Below are 25,087 nucleotides of genomic sequence, written 5' to 3' on the forward strand. Positions count from 1 at the left end.
TGAATACTCCGCAATTTTTCGGTTTCGCAAATGTTGCAATGGATTCCATTCCATTCCACATAACCCCGCTTCCGCCAAATGTTCCCATTGACAGCTGAAAAAGCATTTCCATGTCACTGCATATATATATATGTATGTAAGCGTATATGTATGCAGATAGTACCACGAGCTGTGTGACAGAGAATGTTTTGAAAATTGTCGAATAGAGGGCATAATTTCAATAGCTAGTTTTGTCCGTACTCCATATGCGTTCAAAACCCAATTCAGTGCAGTAATATAATAGGATAAATGAAAAACAAATGATGATGATAACTGGAAATCAACCGCTAGTAAATGGTAGCGTACTAATATGTACATATACATATTCGACCGATGCAAAAACAATTAACTACAGAAAAAAAATGTAAACAACAATGAGGCCCGAGTTTGCTAAAATTTCACATGTAGACAAAACGAGAACGAAAGTGCTTGCTGCAGCACATTTTACACTTCTTTCACTTTTCAGTGCAGTAAAAAGCAAAAACTTACGTGTTAACTTGCACAAATGTGTACATAATGGCTTGATTGCAATTTCAATCTGTGATTGTACACACATTCAACAAAATGTTTTCAACTGGAGCATTCATTCTGGAAATGTTTGAGGCAAATTAGTGGTTTGTTTGGCTATTAATAGCAACATGACAGGTGCAATTAGAAGCGCTGACTGGTTGCAATGATGACGTGACAACTTAAATTGATGCTAAGCTGGGAAAAACACTTCAAAACGAATTAGGAATTGGGCGATCTGCAACGACGGCATAAACCACTTTGTGGTGGGTCCAAAGACACTCGATCCCCCTCCATCCGGTATGACTCCTATGCAAATAATGGGCGCAATGTGTCACTGAGCCACCAACTGACAGTTCGGATGAAGTGTCGCTGACAGGACGCGGATGTGGATGTGGATGCGGATGCGGCTACGGATACGGATATAGCAGCCAGTGCCTGCTTTGTTGGTATGCGGTATGATGGATCAATACCACACATACACATAAACTATGCACCATACAACACACCTACCACCTCACCTCCCAGCCAAGTGCGAACATAAAATGTATAAAATATTGGCTGTCTACACGAATCCTAGGCAAGAAATCAAACCGAACCGAACTGAACTGAAGCGGGGAATTCAATTTATATGCAAATGATATGCGAGGCGGGCTGAAGACAGGCGGTAGCAAGCCCAAACCAATACGAATATCAAAAACCGAACCTGAACCTGAACCTGAAACCAAGCCCCAAAAACCGATGCGAGCGGTGTTCAGCTATGTGAATTTTAATTATATTTATTAAAAAATGTAATTATGTTAAAAAGCAAGACAGAGCGACAGACAGACACGTCGATGTGACAGGCAGAGAAAATGCAATAAATAAATATACGTCCATCCATCCATCCGAGCCAATTAGCCGGGTTCTTGGTTCAGGTAAAGTAGCGAGTACCCTCCGCCGAATCGTCCCTCACATCGTAAATTGTGGGCAGTGAATAGGTTCGTCTGTCGTAGCTCTTGCGTTCGTAGGTCTTTCGGCTGGGTTTTTCAGTGACTTCCTCGGACTGCTCGTATTCCGCCTCGGTGGCCTCTGCTGAGTGGTATTTAGCAGTGTCCTGGTCCTGTTCCTGGTAGCCATAGCAAGGCTTCACTGTGGTCTTCTTGGACTTGCTCTTTTTGCCCGACTTCTTGGACAACTTGCCCTCGAAGAAGGCCAGCTCCTTCTCCTTTTTGGCCTCGAAAAAGGCCAGCTCCTTTTCTTTCTTTTCGTCCCACCACTGCTTGAATTTCTCCCACTCGTTCTCCTTCTTCTCCAGCTTGGCCTCCTCCTTTTCGGTGAACAAATTGAGGAAATCCAGCTTCTTGAGCAGCTCCGTCTGCTTCTTGCCCTCGAACCAATCCAGCATTGCCTCATCCTTGGCCTCCTTGGCTTCTAGTTTCGCCTCCAGCTTGGGCAGCTTCAATAGCCATCCGTGGGCCATCTGCAGAGCTGTGGGTTTTTTTTTCGTATTTTTTATTTCGCCACAAAATATGACAAAGCTATGAGCTATTGTGTTCCATTTAGGTTCCTTGTTAAACAAAAAAAAAAAAACTCACCAAAACAGGCCATCGCCAGCAGCATTAGTTGTTGTCCAAATCTCAGCATTGTCTTTTGGCTTTCGGTCGGTGCTTGGAGTCCAAAACTCTTGTTCGGCTTCTGTTCGGTCACAAGCAGATGGTCTGGCTACTTATAACCCGAAAATCCGAGCCACTGCATCTGGGAGCACGTGCTGCCTGCCTCGCCACTGCGATAAGCACGTGCATTTCGGTTGAGAAATCTATCAAGCTCGCGGCATATTTGGGCCTTCTGTGATACTGGGTTCAATGCTCTGCGTGCACCGCAAGAAATACTAGTTTGATTAAACATTTAATTGGTGTAACATACAGCATTCCGTACAGCAACACAAATGATTACGATCCCTGTTCTTCTTAGTGGGGCTACATTCTAGACGCTTTGTTTTCGCTCAGTGATGGTGGCATGGTCTGTCCCCTGGTCAACTGTCGCTCTGATTAGTCTGGCAGTTATTTAGCAATGTCTTTGGGTGACTTTAGGCAATTCTGGCAAAGATTTTAATGCACTGGCTGGCGACTGCGAGTCGAAAAGCAGGCGCTGCTAATTGAGTCTGCCATTATCTAGTGGGTGGTGTTGCCTGGCATGTTTTTGCTGATGTGTTGAAAGTGGAAGTTAAATTGTATTTGCTTAGTGCGGCTCATGCACACGGAAACCAAAAACCGGCGAGGGGGCCCTTTGACTCTGCAATGTGTGTTTGTGTTGGGCAAACAGTTTGCCAAATTAATTGCACACCAACTGTTTATTTGCCCGTTTGTGTTTTATGAGTTTCTACCCTGGTTTCCTTTCCCAGTTTCTATTACCATTTGGCTAGCCCGTTTGCTTTCTGTAATGTGGCACGTTAATGAGGCTCACCAGATTGGAATGTATTGCTATTGCATTGCCTGTGCTTTTTGCCATACAAACATAATTATGCGCATGGAAAATTGCCTCGCAAAACTAAGACTTTCAGCAAAAACATTGAATGTGGACAATGTCATGGTCTTAGAACATAATTGTTGAACATTAGTGCTTTGTGCGTTCTCTTTGCAAAGAAGTTGATATTGATTAAATTTAAATAGGATTTGTTATCATTTAAAATGTTTTTCATTGCAATAGAAACCTGAATACTTCAGATATCTTAAAACAATATTTAACAAAAATCATGAATAATCATTAGTTTCTGCAAAATAGTTTTGCCTTGTACGATAAGTTCGATGTTTAAATGACGTAAATCGAATTTACTACCGAATAATTGCCAGAACTCTTTGTTCTTCAACTAGGTGCCAACACGCTCATTGATATGATAGACGATAATAACGTTTAATAGTGTGCCCTTTTATACACACAAGATATGAATGTGACGAACAATTAACTAGATAGAACTTGCATTTTGTAAAACAAATACTTTATTAAATACATTGACAAACTTAAATTGTAAAATGCGAAATAAAAATGGGACTCCAGTTATCAGTGTCAGTCTCCTGGAGAATGGTGCAATTGAAGTGTTACTTGGGGATTCTGTTGTTGTCGATATTTCCTAAGTCGAGGGGCAACTCCGGAAATGGTTCCAATACGTTGTTCGAGTTGAGGACGAGATCGTCGTAGTCCTCGCTGAAATCGTCAAAGCCACTCAACGTCGTCCTGACGGTTGTTGTTGTGGTGGTTGTGGTGCTGGATGTCAGTGGTGCCGGGGTGGTGCGACGACGAGGTCTCCTGCCTCTGCGCCCTTTGCGACCCTTTCGCAATTTTCGCTGTGGCTTGGCAATCTCGTTCGATCGGCCATATATATTCGGATAGGGTTCCATGGTGTAAACGGTGTAAGCAATTGGTGTTGTGCTGGTTGTTGTTGTTGATGTGGTGGTGCTTCCAGCAGTTGTTGTTGTAGTTCCTATTTCAGTGCTGCTCGTCGGTGCAGGAGTGGTTGTTATTTCGGACTGCGATGTTGTTGAAGCTTGTGTAGTTGTGGTTGTCGTTGTAGGTACAGTTGTTGTTGTGGGTTGCGGTGTAGTTGTTGTTGTAGGTTGTGGAGTAGATGTTGTTGTTGGAAGTGGAGTAGTTGTTGTTGTTGGAAGTGGAGTAGTTGTTGTTGTTGGAAGTGGAGTAGTTGTTGTTGTTGGAAGTGGAGTAGTTGTTGTTGTGGGTTGTGTTGAAGTGGTCGAGACTTGAGTGGTTGTTGTTGGTGGAGATTGTGGTGTCGTTGTTGAAGGTTGTGTAGCTGTGGATGTTGATTGTGTTGTTGTTGTCGTCGGAGCTTGTGTAGATGTGGTTGAAGTTGATTGCGGTGTAGTTGAAGTTGTGGGTTGTAGTGTTGTTGTTGTTGAAGCTTGCACGAGTGTTGTTGTTGTTGGTGCTTGTGTTGTGGATGTTGTGGAAGGTGGTGTAGTTGTTGTTGACGGTGCTGCCGTTGAAGTCTGAGTAGTTGTTGTAGAAGCTTGGGTTGTTGTTATGGTTATGGAAGTACTAGTGGTGGGCAGTTGCGTTGTTGTTGAAGCTTGTGTCGTTGTTATGCTTGGCTGTAGTGTTGTTGGAGCTTGTGTCACTGTAGATTGCGATGTTTCTGTTGTTATAGTTGGAGTGTTTGGTGTAGTGGATGTGTCTGCCAGAATGGTAGAGGTCGACTGTGCACTTGTGGATGTCTCTGTGGATGTGGTGATACCTGCTTGTGTGGTGGACGAACTGGTTAGCGTTGTGCTTGCTGGCACTGTTGTTGATGTTGCAGATGATGCTGTTGAAGTCGATGTAGCTTCTGTAGTTGTCGACAAAGGTGCTGTAGTGCTGGAGGATTCTGTAGTATTTGATGCCGCTTCAGCCGCTGCAATTATTTCACTGATGTTAATTGTAATTGTTTCATTGTTCAAGCTGGTTCCATTCGCCGACTGCAGCTGGTTGTTTGAACTAGTGATCGAGGCCAGAAATGAAGACTCCTGGCCCACAGTTAAACAAACTGAAATTAACTAGAAATTAGCATCCGTGTTTAAATCATGTAAACCACCACTAATTACCTAATGTTGTCACCACAACGAAGGCAATTAAATGATTACGTGACGGCAGCATTGTTGGTCGACGTGCTGCTTTCCTTTCCGTTTCCTTAATTAGCCCTGAATTGAAGGCTTCAGTCGAGGTGTTGCTTCTGTGACTGGGCGTACTGCTCTATAAATTTGGCTAATTGAACTGATTTGCTGAGTGCTCAGATGGTCCAGTTTTATATCGATGTGCACTGGGCTCCACGTCCGGAAACGTGTACTCCGTACGTGCGATTGCCGATTAACTTATCGCGTCTTCAGCCGATTCCAATCTCGATGCGCCAGCTGTTTCCACTCACTCTCGCTCTCAATCCCCGGTTTCATTCTCCACTTTCCGCCCCTCCGCCATTGAAGAAGATGTCTTCTGCTTGTGATTGTGAATTCCGATTCCGGAAGTGGCTTACACTTGTTGAACTTTTTTAAAATATGTACTACGAACAGACGAACCGGATGCATTGCTCTTGCATTCGATTAGCAACCGGGCACGTAATCTTGGACAACATCGAAAACAGATGGTCGAAGTAAAACACAAAACAAACAATTTTGAATGCAATGCGTTTAAATACGTTCATTAATGAAGTTTTGGAAAAATTATGCTATGTGGATTCAGTTTAGTAAACACTAGTGCTTAGTGTATTAAGGCTTGTAAACTTTTTCCTCCCAAAAAAAATACATAAAACAAAAAAATCAAATTAATCCTGAACACTATGCATTTACCAGCACTTTGTTATTTCCTGAACATACAAAAACATTTTAGTAAAAGGTAGTATAACAGCTATTAATTAAAAAAAGATATATAAATATATCTAACGCTTAACTAATTCCAGTTAATTGTAAAAGTAATAAAAAGTGATTCAAAAAACCACTATGAATAAATCGAATGAAATGTAAACAGACAATGCGACATCCGATTAGCTCTGATAACAGCGGCGAATGCAATGGGAATTATTTAATTGCTGGTGTTCAAAAAAGCATAAAAAAAAAACAAAAAAAAAATACTCACGCAATTTTTAATTATGTATTTACATGTCATTCCTAGCCCGTTTTAAAAGCTGAAATTGGTAATTATTTAGCTGGGACGTGACGAGAGGCAAATAGCGAAGTATTATGAAAACAATTTGCTGAAATAGCAAGCAAATAAAAAGTAGTGCTAAATGTGGGTGAAGAGTCCCTTTTAAAGGGCTTTAAGTGAGATGTAATCTGAACACAATATATACACAGTTATAATATATGAAACCGTTAAATTGAAAATAAGCATATAAAATAATATAATTTACTAGTGTATAATTTGAAATAACTGAAAAAAATAATTTTCTTAAAAGCCTTATATTATTATTTTAAAGGTGTAGGGCCATTTCTCTAAATCATTTTTTGTTGGCGCAGTTTTGGCCCATTTCAAAGACTAGATGTCGTATGACGTACTACAGTATTTGTACTTTGTATAACCAATTCCCAAGCAGTGATAAATCGTAGAACATGCTCTAGCTCTAGATAGTGATAGTAAATACGTGAGCTAAGCTAACGAAAGTTTTCCACTGGGGCAGTATAAATAGCGGAGTCGATTCAGTTGGGTCAAGTAGTCGATACATTCGAAACGTACCAAAATGTTCAACAAAACGATTTTCGTAGCCCTCCTTGTCTGCGGTGCGTAGTCCTTCGATCGCAAGGATATGAGTTGTTTTATTTATAAGCAATTTTTAATTTTTCCAGCCTGCTACCTTGGCACAAGTGAGGCTCGCCCAGGACTTACCGATGTGGCCTCTGGACCAGTTGGATCAGCCGTGCCATTGGTAACTGGAGCTCTTGGTGGCCTAACTGGAGGAGTAGCTGGCTCTGCTCTGCCTCAGCTGACTGGTTCTCTTGGCCAGTCAGGACCTTTGGGATTGGCCCAAGGACCACTTTCTGGACTTACCGGTTAATCCCTAGAACACTTCGGAAGCTCCTAGGCAACTTTTTCTCAAACAAAACAATGTTTCAAGCAAAGCGTATTAAATTTAGCATAAATTGTCAAATTTCAATATCAAATAAAGTTACGTTTTGAGCATTTAAAAAAATGTATTAAGATATATTATTTTCTTAGTCCATTAACAATCCGTCGAGAATCGGGTAACCAGTATGGAATGCTGTCACCTTTATAAACTTGACTACTGTCTTATTATTTATAATATGTTACAACCTTAGTCTCAACTCTTAGCAGGCAAATTTGTTGGAAAAAATGCAATTGCCGCAGAGGAAATTGTGTATATGGATTTTATTTAAGTTCACGTTCTTAAGCTCTTTAAGATGACGAAGAATAATTTAAAACAAGTAAGTTATATTTTAAATGCGCACTTGGCTTATTACATAGAACTTAAATAGAACTTTGTTCTCCTAACAACATATCTTGCAACGGATATGTATTGATTTTAAGTTTAATTAATTTTTAATATTGGATCATTTAATTCTTAAGCTTCACTGTACTTCTGGAGCTTATAAGTAGAAAAATGTAGGCCTTTAAAGTCCATGAAAAGCTCAGGCCTTTCGTAAAGCAATAACCAGGTCTAAATAAATCTCAGCTACGTGAGCTGTCGTAGCCCTAAACTCCACGTAGGACCAGATTTCCGACTATTTATGTAGGGCGAGCTCCCTGAATAGAGCTCAGTTTGCTATTCAACTATGTCAGACCAAAAGTTATTGTTCATTGCTCTGCTCAGCCGTAAGTTATTTCATATTTTCCCATGAGCTTAAAATGGAAACTTAAACCAACATTTTGAAATAGTGATGATGACAGTGGCCTGGACCTTGCCCACTCAGTCCTCTCTGAGTGTGACGAACACATCGTCGGCGAGAAAGCAACTCATCAAGGAATTTGTGGCTAAAGTTCAAGAATTAATAAAGATCTTAATGCAAGATTTGTTAAAACTTCCGGTCACGAGATAGGATTATCACTTATAAATAAAAGTCTATTATTTTCAAAAATTTCGAGTGAAGTGTGTCTTTAACAAACAAAAGTCTTAGCAGAATTATCTCAACAGCTTGTATTTTCTCGAGTCACCACATGCTTGTGGCGACTGTACCGCATAAGCCATCGGGAAAATGCCTAAAATTATGCCACAGCCCGAGCAAGAAGCTCACACATCTTGTGTTCTTGTACAAGAAAATGTGTTAAGAAAATCTTAACGAAATTTCTCACGTTTGCCATAATTACGAGAAAAATACGTGACATGTGTCTTGACTGCGAAATTTACCAGGGATTGGGTTCTGTGGCCAGTACTATGGGCAAAGTAATGCATATGCAAGGTCGACGCGTCGCAGAAGGGGAAACAAAACGGGTGCCGAGTTGTAAATGGCAATAATACCAATAAAAATCTGTGTACAGAACCCCCATCCCCCCTATCGGTGTAATTCATAAAAATCTCTTGAACAAATGTTTGTGACTCTTGGTCGTGACTCGCCGCCTTCTGGAGTAAAAAAAAAAAGAAAACATTAATGCCGTACGCACACACACAGAATGTTGCCTTTTTGGCAGAGCCTTCGATTCCATTTCGATGGCTTTGAATAATTCAGGCAAATGTGGTGTGTTCCTTCCTCGGGAGTCGTCTTAAAGTTCCCTGAAGTTTGTCCTCCTCGACGCGCTGATGAGGAGAGGAAAGGGGATTCTCTCAGAGGACGTTGCGTGATTGAATTGCGGCCTGATTGACAACTGACAGTTGAAATTGATTTGGCTGCAAAGTCGAGCGGTGCCGGTGGTTGAAACAAACCATCCGGATCCGGCACAGCCAAGATGGATACATCAAGCTGGGCGAAGCTGCCGAAGCTGGAACAGCGAAGTGCGAGTTGGGGTGGCGCTGCAAAGAGCCACACTTATTAATCCCCCGAGTGCAGGCGTGCATAAGTATCGGGCAAATGGATTAGAAACTTTTATGTGCACCGCGGTGAAATTGAGGGCCTGCACCGCGAAAAAGGCTAGGGAATCCCCAGAGGTGCTTGCACTCAATAGCACATGGCAATCAGCCACAATTTGTGAAGCTTTGCACAACTACTTATTAAAATGACAAACGTAAATGCTTCCAGAAACTTAATAATTGCTATAATGAGCAAATAATGGCATATATATAGCAGTTGATTCAGTTGAAATACACGTTGTGTATTAACCGTTTTTTTGGGTGTAGGTGAGCGAGTTTGTTGGCTAACTTCTCGGACCAAAGGATTCCGCACCCTCGAATCTGATGCTATTTAATTAAGTTGAACGGACGAAAGGGCAGGGGTGGTGAGTGCTAGCATATGTACGAATAGAATGGGGTGCACCACCACCCACTGTCCTTCAACAACCCCGCCCACTACACACCTCCCCACCCACGTGCAGCCTTCCACTTTGCCACATTTGTGTGACAGTTAATGAACTCCCGTCACTCTTTCGCTTTTGTTTTCGCTAATCAAAGACACAAGCGGCATGTGAGCGGCATACGCAATGAGGCGATGGAGTGCAGTCAATTAATTGATGGATGATGTGCATAATGAAAAGCGAATGGGGAATTGTCAAAGGATCCTTTGGACGGTTGGGCAAGTCCCTCTCTTTGGGCATTCTACAACATCAGGGCTGCAACAAAACTTAAACATCAGAATTCTTTTTCCACATTCTTTCATCAAGCCTATACAAAACTTCACTGGCGTACATGTATGGGTTTTCTTTTTTTTTTACCTGTCCACTATTCAATGGCAGAAGCTCATCAAGGAACTCCGCCCATCGAATGCCGGTCCATTCAGGTCGATGGTTGCACATCCGGGTGTATTGATTGCTTTGACAAATCTGAGGCTCGTGTAATTTCATTACAAAACCCCCGAATCGGCTTCAGCATGGGATTACCACAAAAGCATTTTTCGAGTCGACTCGAAGTCTATATATTCCCCAAAGTGAGGAGAGAGATGGGCCAATGTCTGGTCTGTTTTGGTCTGGTCTGGTCGGGTTTTCCAGATGCTTTTCCTCACCGCCCTCGTTGTGTATGAAATTAAATTCAATTGTGTGACAAGTTAATCCTATTTCTCATCTCCCAACTTTTATTTAAGCTTCATTCTTTATGCATTACATGCGAACTTCGTGGGTGAGTGAGTGACACCGGTCTTGGTTTCCAAGGCAGTCGGCGGTCCATCAATCAGTCAATCAGCCTGCCAGCCAGCCAGTCCGTCAGTGAGTCAGTCACTCCTTTGGCAGACGTCATAGACTGTCAGAAATGTTTGATATGTATGTATGCTGCCCGCTTTCTGTCTTGGAGCCCGTTTCAAAAAGTGAAAGCGAAGGGTTGGCTGTCTGGATGTCTGAATGTCTGGGTGTCCCAAGGGTCGGGGCTTTTGAGTGCCTCCCTGACTCCGACGATCCAGCAACACTTCATTAAACGCATAAAGCAATAAAATGTTCTCTCGATAAGCAAAACAAAGACCATCCCAAATGAAACCCCATAGAAAAAGGCTACGAACTTCGTCTGACAGCTTGACGTCGCCTGCTAATGGCAGGGGGAAAAAAAAAACCAGAATAAATAGAATAAAGGACGGCATCTATCTACCCGAATTGATACTCTCGAGTCCCTGCCAGTTGGTCTCAGTGATTGGGAAGTCCTAAAGCTGCTAGAAGGCTATAATGAAAGTCAAACACCCACTAAAGTTCCTATGGCTGCGCTCGAAATTTTCTTTGATTATGCAAATGTCACAGCTGAGAGGGCAAAATCTGTTTCAATTGGCATCCTGATTTGTCTACAATCTATGTATGTACGAATTTCAGAATAAATGCATTAAAATAGAAGCTTTCATTGAGAAGTTCATTTTAGGATGAAGTAAGTAAAATGAAGTGCTTATATTGGGGTCAAATTCATCTAGAATTGAAATGGCATGCTAGTCATTTCGGGGAATAGTTAACTAGTGCAGTTCAATCAACTTTCCGTGCGCTTTTCCCGTATGTTTGTCACGCCCCCATTAACCCCATGGAAAAAGTGACATGACAGACAGGAATCAGACTTGAGCTGGGGCTCAATCCATCACATCAGTGCGGAAGAGACCAGTCATCATCATCATCGTTGTCGTCAGTGCGCTTGTTCCCCTCTTGGCCACCATCGTTGCCCACTGACCACCATTGTCATCCCCGTATCCGAATATAATATAGAGTAGCGGAATTGTATCTTTATTACGATAATTGCTCATTGAACAGGAAATTATTATATGCGTCCGGGGCTCGGCATGTCCTCCAATTCCAAAGCCCATCAATTTTCTTGGGGAGATGGAAAAATCATCAACCCAGAACTCAACGGGGATATAATAATAGAACAACATGCGTCCGAACAGGGTCCGTTCTTCTCCAAGGGTTACTGGTTCAGGTGGCAATGAGAATGGAAGTGGTAGTGGATTGTGTTTGGGGTTTCGGGCCTTTTAGCTGATGATGACATTTTTCTTCTTTTTTGCGGACGACGCTCAGAAATGAAAAAAAGGACATCACACACGCACAGGAAGGGGAGAGGCAAAAGACAGTGATGGCAAGTGTGGTAAGAGAAGGTACAGATCCTAGGGGTTTGGTGGCAGTCCCCGCAATGGTGGATGATAGTCACCAGCGTAATTACCATAGCCACCGCCATCACAATCGCCCTCGCCAATCAAACCGCTTGGCATCGGAGGCTCCCTCCAGTTCCACACGCCGATACTATCGCCGCCTCCCATATTTAATTCCGTCCTCCGTCGATGTAGCATTACACGCATATTGATCATGAAACGATTCACATCCCGCTGATGATCGATGCGCAATTGAATCGGTGGAATTTGGGTGATTCGACGTTCATCAGTCGATGGCTGTATATTGCGCTCTTCTTCGCCCGGCACGCGATCCATATTCAAGCGAATGCGAAAACTCTGACCTGGATTTGGCCTAAATGGATTCATTTTGAATATTTTAAAGCTGTTCTTACTGAAATTTCGATCGAAACGTTCTGCTGCTGTTGGGGATTTCGAATAACTAATATTTTTCTGACACGGTAGCACACAATACCGATTGATAGAAATCTCAATGAGACCTGAGCATCTGAAATATGTGACAAGACAAATAAAGCTGAATTGTGGAATGGTATTATGTGAAATATTGTACAAGAGATAAGAGATAACCAAAAAATTTGGATAACTAATTCCGACATAATCCGACTGGGGGACTTCCGGTGAAATATCTATGCGATCTATGTGGCCCACAAGTACACATACTTGTGTACGCTCGATGCATATTTAATTAAACTTTCACCTACTCAAAGACGACAAAGAATCTTTGGCGAGGGCGACAGGAGACAAGTCCAGAACACTTTGGTCTCTCGCTTCAATCATTTTCATGGGGTGGATTGGATGCGCTAGTGGATGTCCTAGCTCGAGGACCTGTTACTCTCATCCTGGTTCCTGAAGTACTTAAAAGCAACACGACAAGCTTTAATTAAATCAGTTTTAATTAATGCAAAATGCGAAATTTCAAAAGACGTCGTTGAGCAAGCGCTTGGCTCAAATTGCCGACAACATGGAAAACAGAACACAGAGGCGGTGAGCTCCAAAGGACCCCAAAAAGGATCCGCATCCCCTCGAACGCAACGTTTTGTTGTCGCATAATTACAACTCAATTGTAATCCAATTTTGGCCAGGCATATAAATCCGATTCAGGCACAAAGTCACGCCCCCGGCCTGGTGTCTGTGTCAACTTTTTCGGTGTCAAATAAATAAACTTTTGACAGTCGGCAGACAGGCCAGCGGGGTTTTCCGAGCTCCAACTCCGCCCGAAAAAGCCCATCCGCACACCTTTCGCTTTTTGTGGCCACCACCGGAAATGGAAATTTGTTAACAATGGTGGGTGGATTGGGTTTGGTGGCATGTATCTGGGATGCCAAAATCAATGCCCCAACAGATGGATTAGATACAGACATCTGACCACGAGCTCATCCGTTCAACCCCGTCGAAGGCAGAACTCTTGATAACTGCAAATTAGTTGCACATGTTCCACATGGGCCACAACTCAAAACAAGACGTGTTTGCACTAATTTGGCCAAAATCAACAGCTGTGTGTACATGTGCTGCCATCTTCTGCTCGCTGTGTGAGTGAAGAAAACTCATCATAACTTTCTTATCAGAAACTTACTTCTTGCTCTTCAGATACCCAACAGAAGCGTTCCCAAAAAAATAAAATAAAATAAAAGAACGGGGGAACTAGCGAGATTCTGGGGCGAAAAACGAGAAGGAAAACAGAAAAATTGCCTAGAAAACTTGTTATAATTACACACTGGCACACACACACTGGCACACGTGCTGGATGGCCGTATGTGTATGAAAGTCGTGCACTTAAAGAAATAAAAGCGACTTCGTTATTAATGAAAATTGTCTATGTTTAAATATCATAAGATTTCATCAATGATTTAACTATGTTTGAATCGATTTTTTTGCGATTTTACAACCTCTATTTCATACCATTATTTTAACATGGTTCTGTCATCTATTTTCTCCATTTGTATGACTAACTTAGTGACTGCAGGGCAAGGAATTTGGAAGGGGAGACGTGGAGAGAGGGGGAGTACGAGGGCATGCATGAACAGGCAACATATGTTGGACTTTGGAGCAAACTTTTGCGAGTTTTCGGGGCGCCCTTCCACTATGCCCCTTGTGGCAGCTCCATATATTGGCACCTCCTCATCTCCTCATCGCAGGATTTCGCCGAGTGGAACTTGTGTGTTTTGTGGTTGAGTAGACGCACAGTTTAGGCCCAGAATGCAACAGCTGCGAGAATCCCCACTCTGGAGGACGAGAATGTCGTGGCCAACTCATGGTTGGAGTTTTGCCTGTTGCCGAGAGACCCCATGACAACTTCCTCACTAATCTGCCCGATGAGTCACGATAAGATAGATAATTGCATGGGGTAAGTCCTATTAGGGTTGCTAATTTTGGGGCTTTGGGGGAGCTAACTTTGGATAGAATATTGTGAAAGTTATAGAGGAGGTAAAACAAAAAAATTTGTTTATATTACTTTATTTACTTTATTTCAATGATAATATGTTGCATATTCATTCACGAACTGGCATCAACAAATTGCAATAAAAAGCAAGGGTTTACCAGTGTCTGAAAGGATCCCCGTTAACAATCGACTACCTGATTCCAATACCATTGTTTACCCCTCTCAGAGTGCCACAAAAGCCCCATAATATCTTTAAAAAATAATAATGACAACAGTTTCAATGGAGGTCTGGAAACAATCAGAGCAGCGGCCACATGATGCCAACTTTTCAGGGACTCTTCGCAGAAATAAAAACTCGCATCGAAAGCCGAGGGAATTGTTAACGAAGGCTTAAAAAGAATGGGGTAAATCCTACGAAAAAAAAAAAAACAAACTTTTGGGGCAACTTTTTTTGGTCAAACAAAAAAAAACAAAAGAACAGTAGCGAAAAAAAATCTATGTGGACAGCGCCAAACTGTCGGAAAATGCCTAAAAATGGTCCCGGCCAATGGGAAAAAAATAAATATGCCAATGAAATGGGCTGTTTTCCCAGCCCTGGGAAATGTGTTCACTGGATGGGGGTGTGCAAAACTGATGGCCCGTCTGGGCCAAAAGCAAAACCAGAGCCAAAGAGAAAGCCATGTGCTCGCAAATGCGGGACACGTACTTGCGCTATAATTATTTCGTACGTGAGCACGTGAGCCCGCCGAAAGACAATGAGTCGCCGAATCCGGAGAAATGGAAAACGGAGCCTGGAGTTCGAAGACCGGAGTACGGAGAGCGTCTGCTGCGTCTGCTGCGTCTACCGCCGGAAGAAGACGAGTCGGGCTAAGGTTAGCATAAGAGAGATTAAAGTGTGGACTTCCTTCGCATAAAATAAATATGGTGATAAACAAAAAGGATTTCAGCAAACTAACAAAATAAATAATTTGATCATTGAGATATTAAAGCTACAATAGACTTTTTTAGTTAACAAAGTCATTTTTTGCAACTGTGCATCAAAAGAACCAGACAAAGGAAACACGTGGCTACAGTTTTGGTACCCCAATCCCTAATTTTCAGACAGCCCCACAGCGTGACACAACATATCAAAAAATGTGTTTTTGGCGAAACTCCCTTCAAATAATATCCGCCTCAGGACATCAGAGCAAAGATCTTTAGCTTTCCAGCTGTCTTTAAGTATTGCCTACGTGATGATTTTTCTTTTAGGAAAAATTTATTGTCATTACCTGGAAAGTTGGCCGGAAAGTCTTGGCGTCATATTGGCATATTTATCATCGTTTATATTAATGGCTCTTTATTATAAGCTTTCGTATCGATTCGGAATCCAATTTAACCAGCTGTATATACTAAATATAAATTCAGAATTTTAACCAATGCTCTTTAAAATTAGTAGAATATCTTATTTCCTGCTTTGGATAGACCTCATCCAGAGCCTGCACTTTGGAACCATATATCTAATTAAAGGACTGTCCCGTTGGTTCCCAACTGGTCCACATCTCATCCACGTCGTCATTAGCATCGTCATGATCGGAATAAATGAAAGCACCAGCCACTACGACCGCATGCAGCTTAATTCTCATAAAAGTCACATAAAGTAAATAAGTTTGATTATAAGCCACAGAAAGGGGAACACAGCAGAGTAAAAAAATGGGTGCAAAGGAAGTACACAGCGAGCAAAACATATATATAATTACAAATACAGAAATTTAATTGCTAAACGGTAATTCGAAGGACAAATTAAAATACTTCTTGCTTCATTTGGAGTTGAATGATAGGATTTAATTTATGTTTCTTTTGCAATAAACATTATTTGGAACTTCAAAACATGTAATCCATAGATTTGTTCAGTGCCAATGAAGTGTAGAAGTGCCGGACAGCAGCTTCACTGGCAGGTCCTGGACCAAAACAGATCCTGGCTTTGGCAGTTGTCACCGCCGCTGGAGTAATTAACATTCACAATGAAAATGAAAACGAGCAACTGCAGCGGTCTGGATGGGCGGGTGCGAATGGATGGGCGTCGTTTGTCTCTGTGGGCGGGTCTTTGAGAGCGGTAAAAGTTTTTAATAACCCGCAACAACAAACACGATTGCGACCACGAGGGACACAACCAGGCAGCAAGGGCGAGGAAAAGGCGGGGAAAAGGCGAGGAAAAGCGGGTAACGGCGGCACAGAGCAACCGCCAACAGCCACAATAATGACACACAAAACTTTGACAATGTAGTCGTGCGTGCAACGCGCCCCTTCGGAACCCCCCACCCCCCACCAACCAAGCCACCCACCGATCACAGTGACAACCCCAATCCATACACCTCTGCCCGCAGGACCCACTTCCGCGTCCAACGGAAAAGGATTTCTGCCACAACGAAAACAGCAATGAAAACCACAAAATGTTGTCCGCTGGCACACAAAGAAAAATTAATAATATTAATATTCGAAAAGTTAATAAATGTTAATAAAATGTGCGCTTTAAGACAGACCCATTGGATTACCTATTTAAACATTTCAAGAAAAAATATATTATGTTACGAAACAAATAATAGCATATATTCGAAAATATCTAACTTCACAATTGAATGTTCCAAGAAACTTTTGCTACGCTTTTTTTCTCAGTGCTATGTGGGTGGTTCGGGATTCAAAGGTTGGGGCGGTACGCGGCCAGCATACGCAACATCAAATTGCTGACCGCACACACAGACGGAATGGCTTGAATGGGTATTCAATCGCATCGACTGTGCAACAATTGAAGCGGTTTTAAAATAAACGAATGCGGCTTATTACGCACATGTAGACCACCCTCACCACCCTACCACCCACCACATCCACATACACCCATTGGACCACCATCACTGCCATACGCACATTGAAATAAATGTCAAATTGAAATTGACATGCTGTGACGGGGGAGGCTACGGTCCAGAGGACCAAAGAAGCCATTGCGGAGGTGTGACGCACTGCGTCCCTGCGCTCAACCGGATGCGAATGCGGATGTCGTGGTCAGCTTTTCACACTGTGACCAATTAAAATTGGATTATGCCTAACCGAAGTTCAGTGAACTTTCTGCAAGTTTCCGGGTAGAAATGCTCAGTTTACATCAGCCAATTCAACTATAACTTCCATTGGTAGCACATTTTGCCATCGAAGATGAGTAATTATTTTGCCGTTTCAGCTCCTCAAGAACATTAACATTAAGACCACTTGAATATCAGTCAACCGAATTCGATAGTCTTCCTGTTCCAAGGACAAAACCCTTATCAAAGTGTCGTTTGCGATTTTTTGGCGTCACCTGGTGGGATTTTGGATTTGGTTGTTCGGACTTTGCCCCAAGCACTTCCGCTTTAAGACTACGCCATTCTTTGATCAGCGCGTGGCTAATAAGATTTTAAAGGCCATTTATGGCAACAAAGGAGCCGGCGAGGGGCAGAAATCGAGTGAAAAATGGTAGATGGGAAATGGGAAATGGAAAATAGCAAAAAGGGGGGCTTGGTACTGGTACGGGTCTAATTTTATTAATGTTGCCAATTTTCAACGGGTGGAACGTAGCGGGGTTACAGGTAAGTGCCCCAGGGGGATGGAAAAAAAAAGAAGACGTGGGATTGGTTGTAGCAATAAATGTGCTGCTTACGCGCGCAATTAAATATGAAATATTTAAGAGCTGGCACGGTTCCTTAGCTTTTAGCTGGTACTCCCCCCTCCACCACGCTGGAAAAGCTGGTGAAGAAAATTATCGGGGTGTGTGGAAAGCGGGCTCTTAGGGTGGCGGCTAATTAATAATTTTTAGGCAATTCAGCAGAATGCCAGGGCTAAGGGCTCCGCAACTCAGGTGGCAAAAACTTCGACGCAACTCGACTTGACTTGATTAAGTTGCTTTTTAATGAAGTTCAAAGTGATTTTACTTGCAATTAATACACCTCACCCTCGCAGGTGTCTTTCATTTTCCAATCTTTCTAGCGTTTTCCCCCACACCCACAATGATTGATGGCCGGAAAAGCAGGCCGAGGTTTGGTGGAAAACTTTGGCTATGGCTAAACTATTTCCGGGATTCGATCGGGCGGCTCCAATCAGAAATCACACAGGATGGTGGGCAAAATTAAATAAAATATGCATTGCATACATTATCGTAAATGAAATTGGTTTTGTTTGGTTTTGACTTTTTGGCGACTTGTGAAAGAACTTGCGAGGCGTCTGATGGACAAAGTCTGCTGTCAGTGGTCTGATTAATCGCCGGTTGTCGCCAGGACGAACAATGCCCACAGGATAACACTTATGCTCAACAACAACTAATTGGAGCTGCAGCAAATGGCTCCAATTCCAAAAGAATGGATACGGGATCACGGCAAATCCCCATAGAGCATATAAATAACCATAAATGCCGAGCAACTAAACCAACCCAGCAGCAAATTTTTGCGGTTGAGTTTCTTTCCTGGCCAAGAGCTCTTTGCAAAAACATCGAGTGCCCGACAATTATTTACACTCGAAAGTTTTGCCAAGTTGGCCGAGCACAAATGAAGTTGCAACTGCTGTAGATGTAGATGCCAGGATACTCGAGGAGATGCCGGTAGATGTCAGGACATGCGAGCATGTGTATTCACCAAAAGTTATTCGCAGGTGGATCAGGTGGCTCAGGTGGGAAAGGCATGGCCAGACAGGATGCGGCTGGAGACGAGGGCGAGAATTATGCAACTGCTGTGCTGTGGAAGCCACAGGACGGCACTTCTTGTTGTCAACCTGGCTCCAACTCCAAGTCCACTTCTTCGAACTCCGGCGCTCTTTCTGCGCTCCACGCCGCTCCCGTTGTCCTTGCAGACAATTAAGCAAGGACAATGCGCCGCACAGGCTTTGTAAAAGCTCATGCATGCACACTGGCATCGCAGCTCTGCAAAATCTACACGCTAAGAAAATAAATTCACATCTACCTCTCATTTTAAGCGAGAATATATAATTCAAAATTCAAAAAAAAAAAAACTGACACACAAGCTAGCCTCAAGTACTCAATGGCATTTTGCATACGTATATATTATTTTATATATCTATGTATATAAAGTAAATATTTTCCTCTCTGCACGGAGCACACACCTGGGCTCCTTCTCCGTGCGGATGTGTTAAGCCGTAGAGCCGGGGAAGTTCATTGCCGAAACTTTCTGTCCTTGCAGGAAGCTGCGTCCGTCCGTTCCTCTGAAGGCATGAACGCAATTTGCCTGTCAGTGGCTCAGTGCGTTTTGCCTGTGGCAAATTACAAAGCATACCATGATTTACCTAATTGCGCCACTGCATCTCCTCTCCTGGTAAAACCACCCAGGTATCATTGCCTTTTGTTATCCACTTTTTTTCTCGGCCCTCGATCAGGGAGCAAGGGCTGCTGAAGATTTTGCGCTGCCGTAGAACAAGAGATCATCTCATCTCAAAATTAGAATTTGAATTTCAATTTCGTTTAAAGTCGGTCATGAAGCCATTTCAGTTTTAGTTTTACCAAGGCTGTACGTACGAACAAAATAGAAAATCAGTTCTATGATTGCATACTCTCCCTTTCGTCCCATGGCTTTGATTGTGGCCCAATTTTTGCAGCCATGACAAATGTCCAACAATTACAAAATTGCCCGCACACAACCACACACACACACACACAATTTGGCAAACAAAATTTACAAAAATTTTCCAAACCATACGCCCACACACGCGCTCACACACACACATGGCAACGGGGTAAAATTGAGTAAATTTGCAGTCGCTTTTTTCTCGCTTCTCGTGGTTCCAGCTGGGGCTCGACTTCATTTGCCATACAGCCGAAATTCATGAGCATGCTCGACTGGGGGTCAACTATGACCACCCACAGCACCACTCTGGACCGCCCGCTGCACCACATCCCACGACCATGTTGATGATGATGGCCATGGCGATGGCAATGATGACAACATGTGTGCCTAAGCGCTGACTATAAACTGCGTTGGAGGGACCAAAATGGAAGGACGCAGGACGACCGGACATCGCGGTGGGAGTTGTTGGGTTGTGGAGCGGGTTGATTACTGTACTAGTGAGGCGGTTAGGGTTAAGTGTCACAACATGCCATTTAAAATGGGCGGATAGGTGCGGCGGCCAACTGCCTGATAAGCGAGATGAGCGAACACTTTGCTAGCACCATAAATATGAATATGAGTATATAGGTAGGTAGGCCTGACAGCATATAACACTTGTGGTTTAATAAGCAACTGAATTTAATATATTAGCAATACAAAAAACAATGTTTCATAATTTATGTCTATGCATTCCAAAATGGTAATGAACAAAAATTTTGATTTTTTTTTCAAGAAATTTACAACAATTGCTAAAGAATTCTCTTGTAAAAAAAACATACCTTTTTCGACTAGTTTTTATAGCCAATAATTTCACTTTTATTTGTATGAAAACTTTTATAGAATTTGCATTCAACAAAAAACTGGACAATAGGATCAGCCAAGTGGAATGAAACGAGCCAAACCACGAGGCCATTTTGCCCAGTCTCCTTGCGTCTGGGCTTCTGTTTATTCCCTTTTTATAAACATTATGAAATTATTGCTGTCGCAGGCAACATCAGCCACTAAGCCCTATTCGCAACCCCGATCCCTGCGAAGATAGCAACAGTGTGTCTGCCCACTTAAACATCGCTCCCGACCACCTTCCACCGCCCACTGCCCACCTCCCACTGCCCACGACCACGCCCATTGTTACACGCTGCATGCAATCAGCCACATGCAGTGATTGTCCACTTTGGCCGCCCATGTGCGATATGTCGAGGAGCCACTGTGGCAGCCGGAGGCAGCCATTGAACCGCAGCCATCGGAACCGCCCAATAAACAGCATGATGGCAGGAATGGCCGAAGGGTTTGGGCGCTCAACGTTTATCCAGGACGAAGGAGGACCAAACAGAATGGCCGGGCCGGGCAGGGCAGGGCATGCAAATCGATTGATGTTGATTAGCATAAATTGTCTGGACCGCATTGTGCAATGAATAATTTTGGTGGCGCTGACGTGCCACGCCCCCGCACGTCGCCGATCGGTGGGCGGTTGGGCGATTGGGCGATTGGGTAGTGGTTTTGTGCACCGCTTGCAATTTTGTGCGCCCTAATGCAATTTTGTTTTGCTTAATTTGATAGGCGTTGTCAGCTGAGCTGCCAGCCTGACAATGTGTCCACCTAACAGGAGCAACAATGGCAAAATTGCACACCAGCAACATGCAACATGGTGCAGCAGCAGCAACTAAGGGCCCTGCTGATTGGATGTGCTTTGGAAGTGTTTGCTGCTGCTGTGTGAGTTGTGAGGGCTACTGCTAAAGCTATTAACCACTGTGTTTCTGGTGTCGGCCAGACAGATATTACCAAAATAAACGGCACACATACATGGATAGATAGATAGATAGATAGATAGTAGACGTTGGATAAGCAAAAATGGCTGAGTAATTTATGCAGCTTAGCTTGAATGCATTTACTAAGCTGCCTGTTTTTATTGCAATTTGGGGTCTTTGGAAATTATACTTTGCGTTTTTACGCAATTGATTAATAACCCAAATTTCGATTGCAAACAATACGAACGAAATGTATACAGGAGAAACTCTATCAAAGTACTTCACACGACTAGCGAAATTAGTTTATTGTCCAATTTTCTTATTACCAACTGGCATACAAATGGCTTCAATGGAATTTCTTTGCCGCTTAAAAACGTATGTACAATATGTATCATACATTCAATGTGCATGCAAATAGCACATTTGGGTTGGATGGGCTGTGCCGGAGCATGCGGTGCCAAAGTTTCGCATCGAAACATCTTTAAGCGGCGAAACTTTTCTCATAACATGCGAGCACTCACACACTCACACTCGCACTCACAATAACACTCACGAATATCACACCACCCAGCCGCACACGTCCCACGGCGAAATCTTATCAAACTGACATCATTTTCATTATGTTTTGCACTTGCACAGCTTCGACTAATGTGTGTGTGTGTGTGTGTGTGTGTGTGTGTGTTGTGGCTGTGTCCTTCGAGCTCGAGGTCCCCAGCCCTGAGATGGTAATATGTCCTTCTGCTTCACTTTGTATCTGCTACACTTGGCGAAATAACCAAGCGGCTTGTAAATTCACAGCTAGTATTGTAGTGGGTAAAAGCTACTGCAATTGATTTATGTATATGGCAAGTGTTAGTGAGCCACGTTTCAATTCTGAATGCCGAAGCAACGTTAGAAAAACAGCAAATTTTTTCGAGTGCATTTTGCGTCGAATTATAGGCAATTCGGCACGGAATCTCCGCACACGCGATACGCATTACACACACATGTGCGCGCGCCTTGAGTGCGTGAGTGCTAATCTGGCCCGCCAATAACTGCAAATTAGATTAGCAACGCCTCGAGGGTGGAGCTGGACTCGAACTCGCCGCTCTCTCCTCTCCCCTCAACTGACCGCCCATATATATCCATATCGACATGCAGCCAACAATCCAGCAACTCGAACATCGCGTGTGGCGTTGATAAATCTCGACCAGCAAGAGGACAAGGCGAAACCCCAATGACCAATGCCCAATCCAGAATCCCCGATCCCCACTCAATCCAATCCCAATACAGTCCCCCGGATGCCAATATATATTACGACAGGGGGACCCTGACTGGCCATTTGTTTGGCATCCCATCGCGAGACGAAACTAATAAAAATCATAAAAAGTTTTCCGCTTAGCGTTCCCATTAAGATGCCTGCCCCCTCGAAGATTGTTATTATTATTAGTATTATTTGAGTGTGCCTCAGCTCTGTCCTTGGCTCACTTTCACTTTCACTCTCACTTCTTTCACACGCACTTTCACCTACCCGCGCGATAATGTTGCCACACTGAAAATTAACTTAACTACTTACTAAAGAAGAAAGGCAATTCGGGACGAGCTTTAGGAGCCAACTTTGGGATCGTTTTCACTGGCGAAAACTTGCCGGATGGCGAATAGTATGCGTCACGTTTACGATTCGCTTGTTTTTACAAATATTTACCCACTTACATCACACTCTTACATATTTTGCTTGGTAAAGAAAATTTTGTGGGAAAATTATGTGCGCTCATAAGCTTTAATCGTCCTAAAAAAGGTGGCAAATAGCTGGCAAGAGCGATTCAAAATATGAAAAGAAGCTAGTAGAGTGGAATAGGGATTATCAAAAGATAGTTTTAAACTACAATAATTCTGAACTAAGACATTAAATGCATAAAAGAAATAGTTATGTTACGCTAAGTGGTAAGATAGGCCAACTTCGATGTTATCCTTATCGGGGGGAGAAAATTACCTCCAACAGTCGCCCTTACATCGATAACTCACTGTACTCTTTATTGCCCGTCGCTTTTGAATGGCAAAACTTCCGCTGGTGATGGCGTCGAATGGAATTGCTGACGCCAGTGACGCCGCTTTACCAATGGACAATGTCCAGTTGCCATATAGTACGTAGTACATAGCATATGGGCACATGGCACATGGCACTTATTCACCGACCAGCGGGTAAATGACGCCCAGTCACTTATTCGCATCGCTGGCCAGAAGGAAAAGAGGGCGTAGCGGTATGGGGCCGCTAATCGTAAAATAAATTATTTTCCATGTGTGCGCTGCTCGCCTGATTTCGAGTCATAATTCTTGCATCACTCCTCTCCCCCAAATGGAGCATAAAAGTTTCAGTTAATTGCATGAGTGAGGAGTGCACTGCGAAAAATGCTTGATAATGTGGTAACTGAATATTATCTCTAACAATCCAAACTATTTAACACTAAACTACTATTAAACTCTAAATTGTCTTATTCCATATTACAATTCTTATTTATCTTCGCGATTGAAGTAGTAACGAAGTGCGTGATTTGTTTCCGTGTGATATGATGAGATTTTTGTGGGGGGATAAACTTTTCCAGCCACAACTGGCTGGCTTTAATTGTTACTAGTCGCATTTGGAGCCCGGCCTAATCACTGGCGCCGGATTAGTCAAACTTGCAGCCACTGGACGTGGGTGGTTGGGTGGTTGGGTGGCTGGTTGGCTGGTTGGCTGGTTGGCTCGTTCGGTCGGATGTTGGATGGTTGGGTAGTAGTTGAGTGGTGTCCAAGTGCTGAAATGTGTAGCGCTTGCCAACGCTGTCAGTCATAATTAACACTCAGCTGCAGCTCCAGCTCCAGCTTTGAGTTCAGTTTTAGCTTTGGAGTCGGAGTTTGAATGGGTGGAAAATAATATGAAACCGAAATGGATGTGAAACAAAAGTTAGCTTCGTTCCAACTGCTCAAAGTTGCTAATCAAGCTTGACAGCTGCTAAGGGGAATATGGAGATGGTGATTGGGTTCCAGTATAAGCCAGTCATGTACAGATGCACTGAGAAATATATTTATATATATATCAAATTATTGGCATGTGAAGAGTTCAATTTATAAATTATAAAACCAAAAGTTACATACAAAATTTTAATTATATATATATGAAAGCATTTAAAACTTAATGCCAGCTTAACCAAGCTTCACTGTGTATCTCGTACCTGCTGCCGACAGCTTTCGCAGCATTCGATGGTGTAATTAAGAATGCAACGCACTTTGAGATACATAGCGCTGGTGAACAGCGGTTTTGCGGATGGTAAACTCATTAGCCACCCCTCGCGGCCAGATAAATGCGATTTTGCAATCGCGGAGATTTCAATCGGGTTGTGGTTATTGTGTTATGCCTCGCGTGCCCAACCATCCAATCCATATCCAGCCATCCATTTCACTAAAAATGTTCTGCTATCTTAAATTCCGAGCGACACGTGCCAGACACAACTACAATAACAACAAATTACACTAACAATGTTGCGAAGGGCGCTGCACAACCCCCCTCCCCCACCCCCTCCGGATGCCATGCAAATTTGAAGCGCCTGTCGCAGTTCCTTCTTTGTGTCTATGGCGTCATCGGCTCTACTTGGAGTCCCCCGCATTTGTACTTGATTACCCATACACATACACTTTCCC

General features: G+C 43.1%; 5 protein-coding genes across 7 annotated transcripts; 2 read left to right on the forward strand and 3 right to left on the reverse strand.

The window, feature by feature from the left end:
• Positions 1–1,289: 1,289 nt before the first annotated feature.
• Femcoat lies at positions 1,290–2,229 on the reverse strand. Its single transcript, NM_080328.4, has 2 exons — positions 2,124–2,229; positions 1,290–2,016 (listed from the first exon to the last, which is right to left on the reverse strand). Exons 1-2 carry the CDS (start codon positions 2,170–2,172, stop codon positions 1,460–1,462), a joined length of 606 nt encoding a protein of 201 aa, NP_525067.2. The 5' UTR covers positions 2,173–2,229; the 3' UTR covers positions 1,290–1,459.
• A 1,268-nt stretch (positions 2,230–3,497) lies between these two features.
• Muc4B (Mucin 4B) lies at positions 3,498–5,542 on the reverse strand. 2 transcript variants are annotated; one of them, NM_001297927.1, is made up of 2 exons: positions 5,121–5,542; positions 3,498–5,062 (listed from the first exon to the last, which is right to left on the reverse strand). In NM_001297927.1, the coding sequence occupies exons 1-2, from the start codon at positions 5,170–5,172 to the stop codon at positions 3,624–3,626; spliced, it is 1,491 nt and encodes a 496-aa protein (NP_001284856.1). In that variant the 5' UTR covers positions 5,173–5,542; the 3' UTR covers positions 3,498–3,623. The 2 variants fall into 2 exon arrangements, with proteins under 2 accessions (NP_001284856.1, NP_726915.2); NM_167006.3 differs by having other exon boundaries at positions 3,527–5,062; positions 5,121–5,300.
• Positions 5,543–6,715: 1,173 nt separating this feature from the next.
• Positions 6,716–7,188, forward strand: CG43134 (uncharacterized protein). 2 transcript variants are annotated; one of them, NM_001258595.1, is made up of 2 exons: positions 6,716–6,785; positions 6,852–7,188. In NM_001258595.1, exons 1-2 carry the CDS (start codon positions 6,746–6,748, stop codon positions 7,058–7,060), a joined length of 249 nt encoding a protein of 82 aa, NP_001245524.1. In that variant the 5' UTR covers positions 6,716–6,745; the 3' UTR covers positions 7,061–7,188. The 2 variants fall into 2 exon arrangements, with proteins under 2 accessions (NP_001245524.1, NP_001245523.1); NM_001258594.1 differs by having other exon boundaries at positions 6,852–7,104.
• A 591-nt stretch (positions 7,189–7,779) lies between these two features.
• On the forward strand, positions 7,780–8,060 carry CG43135 (uncharacterized protein; the record flags this gene model as incomplete). Its single annotated transcript, NM_001258596.1, has 2 exons — positions 7,780–7,836; positions 7,900–8,060. The coding sequence occupies exons 1-2, from the start codon at positions 7,797–7,799 to the stop codon at positions 8,058–8,060; spliced, it is 201 nt and encodes a 66-aa protein (NP_001245525.1). The 5' UTR covers positions 7,780–7,796.
• A 3,212-nt stretch (positions 8,061–11,272) lies between these two features.
• On the reverse strand, positions 11,273–12,193 carry CG15576 (uncharacterized protein). The gene has a single exon (NM_131928.2). The coding sequence runs from the start codon at positions 12,039–12,041 to the stop codon at positions 11,670–11,672; it is 372 nt and encodes a 123-aa protein (NP_572156.1). The 5' UTR covers positions 12,042–12,193; the 3' UTR covers positions 11,273–11,669.
• Between the last annotated feature and the right edge of the window lie 12,894 nt (positions 12,194–25,087).

The sequence above is a fragment of the Drosophila melanogaster genome, chromosome X (assembly GCF_000001215.4).
Source record: "Drosophila melanogaster chromosome X".
Lineage (NCBI taxonomy): Eukaryota > Metazoa > Arthropoda > Insecta > Diptera > Drosophilidae > Drosophila > Drosophila melanogaster.